The 12,415-nt window shown below is 42.2% G+C and overlaps 1 protein-coding gene across 1 annotated transcript in view; it reads left to right on the top strand.

Moving 5' to 3' along the window:
• Positions 1–12,415, top strand: part of BARX2 (BARX homeobox 2) — an 82,895-nt gene that overhangs the window by 49,117 nt on the left and 21,363 nt on the right. Inside the window, exon 2 of the mRNA XM_023208090.3 lies at positions 12,082–12,382. Within this exon, the coding sequence (XP_023063858.1) occupies positions 12,082–12,382 (301 nt within the window). The remainder of the gene's footprint in view (positions 1–12,081; positions 12,383–12,415) is intronic.

The raw sequence follows: 12,415 nt of genomic DNA on the forward strand, positions 1-12,415 counted from the left end.
CCTTTTTTGGAATAGTTCTTCATTGTCTTTCATACTTATTTCCAATGTTATCCTTGAGCAAGCTTGTAGAGAAGTGTTAGTATTGCCACTTTATAGAAGAGAAAACAGACGCTTCGAAATATGACCAAGGTCATAGAGCCCAAAGGCGTCAGAACCACATCTCCAGCCCTGATATCCTGATTCCAGGTAAAATCAATGCAACAAAGCATGGAGTTAAGCACCAGGAAGATGGAGTTTCAAATTTTTTTTTTTTTCCTAAAGAAGATTTCAATCTCGTGAGAAACAGATGGGTAAACAACTTAAATCCTAATTCAAGGTTTTAATTAAGTAAGAGTGAATAAGGACACAAACAAAATGTGTGGGTGCATGTAGGTAGGAGTGATTAATTCTGTCTTTGTACTAAACAGCAGCTGTGCTGGCAGCTTTCTGTCAGGGAGTGCTTGTGAAGCACGGATGAAAGCAGGTGTGGGTGTATATGGAAAACAGCATGGCCGGGAGGAGAACGACCACGCCATGTCCATGTGCTCATTGACCAATGGAGGTGAAGGGTGGTGGAGGCTGCGGGCTCAGTGATGACCGAATTAGGTGATGTGACATTTTAGGCAGCATGAGAAAGTCTAGAAACCTACCTGTTGGGTTAGCCTAATTGATCTCACTTAGCTCCCAGCATTGCTGAGTGGTTTTGTGGGTGTCTACGGTTCTAGTGATATTGCAGGGATAAGGTGATAAGACTTGGCTTGTCTCTGCAAAACGAAGAATCTGAAAAGAAGGTGTGAAGCAATCAGCCTTCCAGGGTCCCTCTGATGTCCTTTGCTTCTTTTCCAAACTTTCTTCATTTTTCTGAATCTCCCTAATCTTTTCTCCCCACTGCACCTCTCTGCCCTTTATTTTTAAAGCTTTGTAACCTTCTTAAGTTTTTATTTAACTAGAGGGTTATTCCAGAGTCTCTATCATGGTAATCTAATGTGGATTTTAGAATACATTTATTCCGTGTTTCCAATGCATTTACATTTAACTCACAACATACCCTTCCTCCTCTTTTTTCTTTCTTTTTTTTTTAAGAGGTAGTTAATGGCTAAGACATTTTGTCAGCCTTTGCGTTGGCCTCTTAAAAAGCATTTTCTGTTTTCTTCAGTCACACAAAGCTGGAATCTGTAGAGAGTGCATCTGTTTCATTCACTCTTGCTGGACTAGAAACTTGGTGAATCACAGTTAAAAGGCTACTCAGAATCTCTTTGTATTTCCTCCCTCCCTCCGTCCTCCTTTCTCCTGGGCTTACAGATTATGTGTATGGGAACACGGTCATGGAACTTTCATGTCTGGTGACGACCAACACTCAGCTCTGCCTTAACGCAGCTCGCTCTCAGCATAAGACAGGGCAAAGTAACTTACTTTAACCACTCTGTATCTGTTTTCCCTGCAGGTTTTGTTTGTTTGTTTGTTTGTTTGAGGCAGGGTCTTACTCTGTTGCCTAGGCTGGAGTGCAGTGGCACGATCTCAGCTCACTGCAACCTCCGTCTCCCGGGTTGAAGCAATTCACCTGCCTCAGCCTCACAAGTAGCTGGGATTACAGGCGTGCACCACCACGCTTGGCTAATTTTTGTATTTTTAGTAGAGATGGTGTTTCGCTATGTTGGTTGGCCAGGCTGGTCTCGAACTCCTGACCTCAGGCGATCCACCTGCCTTGGCCTCCCAAAGTGCTGGGATTATAGGCATGAGCCACCACACCTGGCCCCTCCCTGCAGTTTTTAAAAATTGACTTTGGTTCTGTCTTGTGACCCCAACTCCATCCTTCCTTGCCTGTTACCAACCTTGATAAGGGCTGTGCCTTGGTACTCTCAAACTGTTCTGTGGAGTTTTTTTTTTAACAGATCTACTAAACCAAAGTAACTATTTGGGGAGTGTTGGTAGTTTTAGGAAGATGTCCGGCCAGGTGAGCTTTTCTGCTGACTTCTCTGAGCTCCCTGGTTGCTGTCAGGCTTGGTACATGGCTGCAAGGGCACTGGAAGACTTCCATTGAGCAAAGAGAAACTGGCCGACTCTGCTATTGCTGAATCTCGCTTTGCATGTGAATGCACAAAGGATAAGAAGATATGTGTGCATGCTTCACAAGTAGGTGTGCTTTCTTGATAAGAAAATTAATCTAATTTGGCTCAATCACCGAGCATCATGAAACTAAGTGAAGGGAGGGAAAGAAAGGGAACCAGGTGCCCCCTGGGTACTTCAGATACATTAATACCTTTAATCCTCACAATAATCTAGGAGGGAGAACTCTTATTGGCCTGACTTTATGGGACATTGAAACTAAAAAAGTTTTGGTCACCTGCTCAGGGTCACTGCATGAGTCAGGAATAGAGGCCCTATTTTTTCCACCACCCCAAATGACCAGCCAGTTGGTAGGAATGGGAGCTTAGGGGAATACTTCGGTGTAGGTGATTTTATGGGTTTTTTTTTTTCTAGGAAACTCAGCTATAGCTGCCCAGTTGTCCATGGCGCCCGTCTTCCAGGTTATCTGCATACTTCAGAACCTGTGTCTTTGTGTGTGTGTGTTTATGTCCTTCTGAAGCTTTCTGTGTATATATAGGTCACACATTCCTGCAATGTAAATCAGTCAGACAGGCAGCTTAGAAATTCTTATCCATTCAGACCTTTGGCCCTTGCTTGTGTAAACCGGAAATGTGGGTGGGGAGAATCAATGTGGGGACTGGAATGTTGCAGGAATGGAAGAGAAGCCCACGGGAGGTGTATGAGGGCAGAAACTGTACTTGGGGGATTTTGCTCTGAGGTTCAAGTATGGCTGTAGCTGCAGGCACCTGGCTTCTACCATGAAGGAGGACTTAGATGGAGGAGCTGTGCCAGGAACCAGCAACCCTGGAGTGGGTACATGCCTGGCCCAAGCATGTTCACATGCACGAGTTCACTGACAGCTTTCAGAACCAGCACGACTGAAAATACTCTGTTTAGCCTACCAAATGTTCCACATCTCCCCAAGCTCCCTGGATGTCCCCAGCATTCGCCAACCACTCGTGTACTCAGGTTTTCCAGAATCCAAAAACAAATTCTCAAAAAGGCCGAACATTTGGCAGGGAAGTATTTATAGGTAAATGATACACACAGTTATGTGATCTCCATCCTAGAGGAAAACATTGGTTAAGAGGATTGGTTGAAGAAAAACAACTATTAGAAAATGTGTTCAATGGGGTCATGTTTACGCCCCTTTTGTCAACTAAAACTGTGTGTGTTTAAACAATGTCTTTGGTTTATTACAGTCATCACACTCTCAGTAGCAGATAATGTGCTTGAATTTCACAAGTGTATGTAAACGATCTAGGGTAGCAGGGCAGCTGTCCCCAGTCAACGTTTTCACATTGTGATAATTCTCAGGAAAGAGAAAGACATACTTAGAGTTGTACGTGATCTGTCTTCTCAGTAACTGAAGTGTCTCCTAATGTATGCATTAATTTATAATTTTGCACTGTTTTTAAAACCTGGGTTTGATTTTTAGTCAAAATACAGGTTTATGGTGGAACTCATTTCACAGTACTTTTTTGCAAGAGTAGGAAATGTTGGAATGCAAGCGCTTTGTGAAATTAAAGCTCTGGGTCAATGCTACTTTGTTGGAAATCAAGTCATATATTAAAATTAGAAAAGACAGCAAGCAGCTGGCTCAAGTATATTTTGTCTCACTTTTCTGCTCCCCATGGGTTTGCTTTTCAGGAGATCCAGTGGTTTGTAGCATACACATTACCCACCAACTCCCATTCCAGCCGTGCCTGTTCTTCTGAACTTTGGAGACACATATCAAATACCAAGAGCTCAAGACAGTGCCTCATTGCGATTCCATTTACTGACAATGGTGGTCCTTTTAAGATCCTAAAATGTTTCTCAGCATCACAGCAGCTTTGTGTGTGCACCTCCAACTTCAGGAGGGTGCTCTCAGCCAGTAGGGGAGAGTACACTCTTAGAGCAGAATTTGCATCAGAACATTGGGTCAAAATTGCTGAAACAATGGGTGATTAGGATGTTGCTTTAAGTCACTATTATTTATCAGAAGTTGTTTTTTTTTCCCATGAAGATTTTTCATTCGGTTTAAGCTTTATGGAACCAAATTGCCCAAATCTCTAGAAGTCATTTTTAAATAACCAGCAATTGCTTTTCAGCCTGCTAAAGGACAGGATCACCAGTAGAGTCATTTCTATAAATTAATCTATAAGGTTAGTGTAACTCTAATCAAGTTTTTAATGGGACTTGTTTTCTTTAGAGTCTAATACATTGATTTCTAAAATTCAACTGGAGGCTGGGCATGGTGGCTCACACTTGTAATCCTAGCACTTTGGGAGGCTGAGGTGGAAGGATCACTTGAGGTCAAGAGTTTGAGACAAGCCTGGACCACACAGTGAGTGCCCGCCTCTAAAAAAAAATGGAGTGTGGTAGCATGTGCCTGTAGTCCTAGCTACTTGGGAGGCTGAGGCAGGAGGATCGTTTGAACCTAGGAGTTCAAGGTTACAGTGACCTATGATTGCACCACTATACGCCGGCCTGGGTGGCAGAGGGAGATCCTGTCTCCAAGGAAAAAAACGAAAGTTCAACTGGAAAAATAAATTAATGACAATAGCCAGGAAAATTCTGTAAGAAGAATAAAGACGGGGACTCATTCTATCAGATAAGAAAACTCCTAAAAACCCACCATCATTAAAGTGGAGTGATTCTATAATAGGATCATCTATTAGTTCAGTAGAACAGAACAGAATCTGGGAATAGACCCATGTATACATAATATAACCCAACTATTTCTAGGGCCCCATATGGCCTAGTGGATGTAAAACAGAAATCTGACTATGGAAGCCTTGAACATGAAGATCTTTATTTTACTTGTTCTTAAAGGAGTATATTCATGGATTTCACAAAGTATACTCCCTAAAATATTTTCCAGAAATCTTCTCTAAATAGCCTTCACTCTCCCGCAAGGTGCAAATTCATGGCAGCCTCTATAAATGTGTCTCCATCTCTCTGGTCCTTGTGGTTTTCTGACTTTTTCTTCCCCCACCCATTCCCTGCCCCCCATACATTGTGTTCCCAGTCTGTGACCACCTCCACAAAGGGCAGCCCTTGGGAAGGGTAGTTTTTTCCCCAGCTTTTCTGGAGAGCAGGAGATTCTTAGAATTCTGTGGATGGAAATTCCCCAGCAGACTCCCAGAATTCTGATGAGCAAAAATTCCCAACTTCATTTATTTGGGAATTTACTATATCTCAACCCTGCCATTTTAAGTCACTGAACTAGTCAATATAGGGTTTTTGGCGATCCATTCGGAAAAAATAATGTGACACATTTCTATTTTATAAAATAAGCATTTTGTAAGCATGTATTTCAATAGATTAACATACATATGACTGGATTTAGGTCATATCTATATGTACATAGGAACAAGTCTGTAAGTTTCTAAGATTTGGGGTTGAAAGCAGTGAGGGGAGTCTTCTACTTTATGTAGTTTTGAATTGTTTTAAATTTATTTTATAGCAAATATGTGTCACATTTTAATTTCTTTTAAAATTTCCTTTTAATTTATATTTAGTAAAAATTCACTATTTTGGTAGAAGAACGAGTTTTGACAAATGCAAAAAATGATATAACCAACTCTGTGGTTAAGATCCAAAACAATCTTAGCACCTTCCCTCACATCTCCTCCAGCCCCAACCAGTTCTCCTGTGCTTCCCCTTTGTGGTTAAGCTCTTCCCCGACCCCTAACCTCTGGCAGTCTATTCTCTATTCCTAGTTATGCCTTTCCCTTCATGTCCTATGATAGAATCATATAGCCTTTTGAGTCTGGCCTCTTTCACTTAAGCATAGTCATTTGAGATTCATCCACTATTCAATAGTTTTTTGTTTTGTTTTGTTTTTTGAAACAGAGTCTCACTCTGTCACCCAGACTAGAGTGCAGTGGCATGATCTCGGCTCACTGCAACCTTCACCTCCTGGGTTCCAGCGATTCTCATGCTTCAGCCTCCTGAATAGCTGGTATTACACGCATGCACCACCACGCCTGGCTAACTTCTGTATTTTAGTAGAGACAGGGTTTCCCCCATGTTGGCCAGGCTGGTCTCAAACTCCTGGCCTCAAGAGATCTACCTGCCTCAGCCTCCCAGTGTGAGCCAATAGTTTTATCCCTTTATATTTCTGAGTAGTATTTCATTGTGTGTCTGTACCCATTTTTGTTTATCCATTCCCAAATGAGGGACATTTGGATTGTTTCCAGTTTTTGGTAATTAATAATAATTCTGCTATAAACATCTGTATACAGGGTTTTGTGTTTTCTTTTCACTTGGGTTAATAGCTAGTGGGGGTTTTGCTAGGTCACATGGTAACTGTTTGTTTAACTTTATAAGAAACCACTAATTCTCTTTCCAAAGAGGCTGTAACATTTTGCATTCTCACCAGCAATGGAGAGTTCCAGTTGCTCCACATCCTCACCAGCACTTGATATTGTCAGTTCATTAAAAATGTCAACCATTCTAGCAGATGTGTAACAGTATCTCTCTGTGGTTTTTAATTTGCATTTCTCTCATGACTAATCATCTTAAGCATCTTTTCATGTGCTAATTTGCCATATATAGAACCTCTTTGGTAAAGTGTCTTTTCAAAACTTTTGCACATTGTTATGGGGTTATTTTTTAACTGTCAAACTGTGAGAGTTCTTTATGTATGCTGGGTAAAAACTCATTTGTCAGGTGTGAGATTTGTCAGGTCTCACAGTGTGCAGCTTTTTTCATTTTCTTTACAGTATCTTTTACAGAGCAAAAATTGTTAATTTTGATGAAGACCAGCTTTTTGCCTTTTTATTTTATGCATCATGCTTTTGGTGTCATGGCTTAGAATTCTCTGCCTAACCTAATGTCACAGAGATTTTTCTCTAATGTTTCTTTCTAAAAATTTTACACGTTTGTGTTAATACTGAAGGTCTATGATCCATTTTGAGTGAATTTTTAAAATAATTTATGAGGTCAAGGCTTTTATTATTAATATTATTATTATTGTTTTATCTGGATGTCCAATTGCTCCAGCACCATTTTTTTAAAGCAATTTTTAAAATTTAATTAAATTAATTAATTTATTTTGGAAATGGAGTCTTATGAGTGCAGTGGCATGATCTTGGCTCACTGCAACCTCTGCCTCCCAGGTTCAAGGGATTCTTATGCCTCAGCCTCCCAAGTAGTTGGGATTACAGGCGCGTGCCACCACACCCAGCTAATTTTTGTATTTCTAGTAGAGACGGGATTTCGTCATATTGGCCAGGCTGGTCTTGAACTCCTGACCTCAAGTGATCTGCCCACCTCGGCCTCCCAAAGTGCTGGGATTACAGGTATGAGCCACCACACCCAGCCTCATTTGTTGTAAAGACTATTATTTCTCCACATTAAATGATGTTTCTTTTAAAAGAATGAATATGGTTCAAGAACTCAAACATCTTTTGACATAAAGGGAGAAAATTGACATAAAAGGAGAAAATTCTCTAGACCTTTGGATTCTGAATGGGCTAAAGAGCCCCCCTTTCCCAGGAGAACACCTGCAATGTTTGTTTTACTAGAAGTGTCATAAAACTAAACATATTTTATACTCAATTTCTGGGATTTCTAGACTGATTTTCTTTGCCTAGCTTTTAGAAGAAGTTTTAACCACTCCTTGGGATCAAGGGTCAACGAATGATTATTCTTTTTGACACACTGAACATAAAACAAAACTTTAGAATGAGAATGAAACTTATAACTCATTTAATGTAACTTTCCTTTATAAAAAATTTTTAAAAAGATACACACCTGTGCAAAATGTGAACAATGCAGAAGTATCATCTAGATTTGGGGATGCCGAGGGACACGGCTTTCCTACTGCTTCTCTGTCCCCTCCTCAGTGTCTTTGGCCGGCTCTTCTTCCTCTCTATGACCTCAGATGTTGATGTGCCCCAGAGTTCAACCCTTGTATTTCTTCATTTTTTTATTCTACTCACTCCCTTGGTGATCTCATGCAATTCCATGGCCCAAAATGCCACATAGACTCCCAGGAGCTGTGTCTCTAACCCAATCTGTATCTGACTGACTCCTCAACATATGCAAGATGTCTAATAGCAACTTGTCTAACAGAAATCATGGTTTTCTCATTCAGTCCTGCTCTTTGCCCAGTCTTTTCCATCTTGGTAAAGGGCACCATCCTTCCTCCAGTTGCTAAGACCAAAACATCAGGCCTCTCCTGGCATCTGTCTCTCTCATACCTGACATTCAGTCCTTCAACAAGTCCTCTCAACCTTAACTGTAAGATACACCCCCTCTCACTGCTGTAGCTGTTGCCTCTGGTTTAGAAGAATACAGCCTGGCCTCCTCACTGGTTTCTCTGCTCCCACCCTGGCCCCTGCAGCCTAACCTCCTTAGGGATCATTAAAGACATCACTCAGATCATGTCCTCCCTCAGCTCACATCTTGCCAATGGCTTTTTAAAAAATCACATTTTGAATAAAATTCAAGTGATTTGCCCTGACCTACAAGGCCCTGTGTAATCTGGCTCCAACAGATCTCTTCCTATTTTTCTCTCCTGTGACTTCTGCCCTTGCTTACTCTGCCTTTCTGCTGTTCTTTCAACCCATGCTCATTCTGCCTTTAGGGCTTTGCCTTTGCTGGTTCTGGGGCTGGGGTGCTTGTCCCGTGCCTTCTCCAGGCTGTCCTCTGCGTGGGGGCACTTACCTGCAGAAGGGTCATCTTCCCACCATGGCCTTCCCTGACTCCTCATCCCCAATACCTGCCCTCTGTGCCACCTGCCCCATCTTCATACTTTGCTGTATTTTTTATTATAGTTTATCACTACCTGGCATTATTTACATATTTACTTGTTTATTTATTTGCTGTCTGCCTCCCCAAATGAATGTAAGCTCCATGAAGGCGAGACTTTATAGTATTCATTGCTATCTCCTCAGCTTCCAGAGCAGAGTGTTCCCCATAGTAGATGCTCAGTAAATATTCATGGCTGGATTGAATGCAGGATTAGATGCAGATGTGTAGATTCCTTTTCACCCTGTTTTATTCCAAGCCTTTCCTCAGAGGTTATCACTGTCAATAGTTTGGTAAGTAGCTTTCTAGACTTTTAAAAATGCATTTATAAATGCAGACAAAAAAAAAATATTAGTTTTAAAGAATAATACAATTTTTTTTTTTTTTTTTTTTTTGAGATGGAGACTTGCTCTGTTGCCCAGGCTGGAGTGCAGTGGCGTGATCTCGGCTCACTGCAAGCTCTGCCTCCCGGGTTCACGCCATTCTCCTCCTGGGTTCTCCGCCTCCCGAGTAGCTGGGACTACAGGTGCCTGCCACCACGCCCAGCTAATTTTTTGTATTTTTAGTAGAGATGGGGTTTCACCATGTTAGCCAGGATGGTCTCGATCTCTTGACCTCGTGATCTGCCTGCCTCAGCCTCCCAAAGTGCTGGGATTACATCCAAATGATTTTACATTGTGTTTTTCTCAATAATACATTAGGTATTTTCTCGTATTAGTTTATATAGAGAGTATCCATCTATTCATCTCTCTTTCTCATCAGTTTATATCTTGTGTTTTTTCTTTTAAAGAGACAGAATCTCTGGCTTGGCATGGTGGCTCACACCTACAATCCCAATATTTTGGGAGGCTGAAATGGGAGGATTGCTTGAGGCCAAGAGTTCAGAACCAGCCTGGGCAACAGAGACCCTGTCTCTACTTTAAAAAAAAGAAAAAATTAAGGAAAAAAAAGAAAATAGAGACAGGATCTCACTCTGTTGCCCAGGCTGATCTTGAACTGCTGGCTTCAAGCAGTCCTCCAGCCTCAGCCTGCCAAAGTGCTGGGATTATAGGCATGAGCCACCACACCTGACCTAGATAGTCCTTTTCAGTGGCTACATTGTAGTTCACACTGTGGATGTACCACAATGTATTTAATTATTTTTCTGTTGAGAGATATTAATATATAGGTTATTTCCCCCATTCATGATTATAAGCAAGACTGCAGTGAATATGCTTGTACATAAATCGTTGTACACGTAGACCTCAAATTGCAAAATTCCTGTCAGTGACTTGGTAGATACTGCTTAATTTTTCCTCAAAGATTATACTATTTTACACTCCCACCAACAATATATGAATGCCTGTTTCCCCATATGGTTGCCAATGCTAGATATTACCACACTTTCAAAATATTATTCCCTGTTGGGCAAAAAAATGTTTAACTCTTACAAAAGAGGAAGGTGATACAAAGCCTTACTTACAGGTGGATTGTTAGTCATATCCTATAATGATAAGCTTCTTAGTTTCTAGATTACACATTAGCCTGCTAAAGAAAGATAGTCTCTTGTGAAAGAAGTGACAGACTTAAAGGAGTAAGGTGATTTGAGATGAGAAACATCTTATGCCTTTTTAAGAAGCTTCCAACTTCTTTTTCAAGAAGTATCATTTCAGAATGTGTGCTGTGAGATCCAAACCACAAGCCCACATATCCTCATTTTCTTGCTATAAAATATCATTCCCAAGTGATTTTTTTTTTCTTAAAAAGAATCCACAGCACAAAACGTCAAGTGTTGGAGTTGGCTGGAGAGTTAATGGAAGTTGTAGCAAGTGGTGATTTATTGTTATTTAACCACTTTGTGGTTTCTGTTGGGCCTTGCTGGAAGTGTACTCAAAGAACAAGAGAAGTTATTTGTTTTAATAACTGTGACTAGGGTCCAAACAAAGGCATGGGAAGGAATAAGAGAAATGCCAACCTGGAGAAAAGAGCTGGAACACAGGTAGTACCTGGGTGCTTCTGTGATGTTAGTCGGTTTCAACTCAGAGCTAGTGTGAATGTGGTTGGCTCAGATGCTAGCCGTGGCCTTGAAGTCACTTTTCAGGGCTGGACTGAGTCCCAAAGGGCAGCCCCTGGGTCTTCTCCATTTTCATCAGGTATCAAATGGGAAGGATGAGAGGTCCTTTTGTAGCATCAGTATATTAGAGTTTGAAGGATTCTTTGGAATCAGCTACTTTTCTTACCTTACAGATGATGAAACTGAGAGATAAAGTGATTTACACAGGTAATGATCCAGACATTTTAAGCTCTATGTTGAATAATCAAAGGAAAAAGTTTTTCACTTGAACTTTACAGATTTAACAGATTGTTGGACAGAAAAGGACTTTTGCCTTGAAATTCCTAATGCAGGAGTGGCATATAACTGCTATGTATGCCACCATACCCTGCCCTGGCCACCTGCCCATAGCAGACATTGTTAATCGACCCCAGCACCTTTTCCTCAGCCAAGCTCCGGCCAGCCTGAGAATCCTCCTTAACATAGTGCTGGAGGCTCCAGTCATACCGATCTGACCTTTCATGTTATTTAAAATCTGTTTGTCTCCCTCTTCTAAATGATGGAGCCACGTGATTCACGATATGCTGATAGCATGGGACTTCAAGCCAGAAGAACTTGGTTTGACTCCTCCATCTGCTTCTTCCTCGTTACATTATCTTAGGCAACTCACTTAACCTTTCTGGGGCAATTCACTCCCTCTGAGATGAGAAAGTTGAATTAAATAATCCTAAAGCATCCTGTCAAGCTCTGAAAAATGCTGTGATTCAAGGTACACAGACTTCTCTGGAGGAATTCATAGCTACAAGCATGTCTTTTTATAAAGACCACAGGTGGTTCTCAGGAAGTTTGCATATTACAAATCTATTTCGGGTTTCTGAAATATGTGTTTCTAGCTTTTCCTGACTACTTCTTTTCATCTGCCTGGTCCCGTGGACCAAGAATTTAGGGATTCCGAAGGGAGAGAGAGGGGAAATATCCTCTTAAAACCAGAGGACTTGCAGGAACCTCTTCTTGGCGGTGGGCTGAATTCATCCTCCCACACCAAGCTGAGCAGATCTCTGTGCCTGCCCGGCAGCTGTAGGTCTTCAGTTACTTCTCCTTCCCCTTCCTCCACCTGTACCTCCTTAGGAGCAGGGTCCTCCCTGTCAGACAGACCTCAGCCAGTGGCCCTCCGCAGGTCCTGGCCTGCTTCCCCACACCGTTCCCTGTGGTGACCTGCCTCCCCGCTTGTTTTCCAGGCTCCCCTTCCCTGCGAGCATATCCACTCCTCTCGGTGATCACCCGCCAGCCCACTGTCATCTCGCAGCTGGTCCCCGCCACCCCGGGAATCGCCCAGGCACTGTCCTGCCACCCAGTCACCGAGGCGGTCTCTGCTGAGGCCCCAGGGGGCGAGGCCCTAGCCAGCAGCGAGTCAGAGACGGAACAGCCCACGCCCCGACAGAAGAAGCCCCGCCGGAGTCGCACCATCTTCACCGAGCTGCAGCTCATGGGCCTGGAGAAGAAATTCCAGAAGCAGAAGTACTTGTCTACGCCGGACAGGTGAGGGCGCAGGGGAGGGACTCTCCGCAGTCC

Source organism: Piliocolobus tephrosceles, chromosome 13 (genome assembly GCF_002776525.5).
Source record: "Piliocolobus tephrosceles isolate RC106 chromosome 13, ASM277652v3, whole genome shotgun sequence".
NCBI classification, from domain to species: domain Eukaryota; kingdom Metazoa; phylum Chordata; class Mammalia; order Primates; family Cercopithecidae; genus Piliocolobus; species Piliocolobus tephrosceles.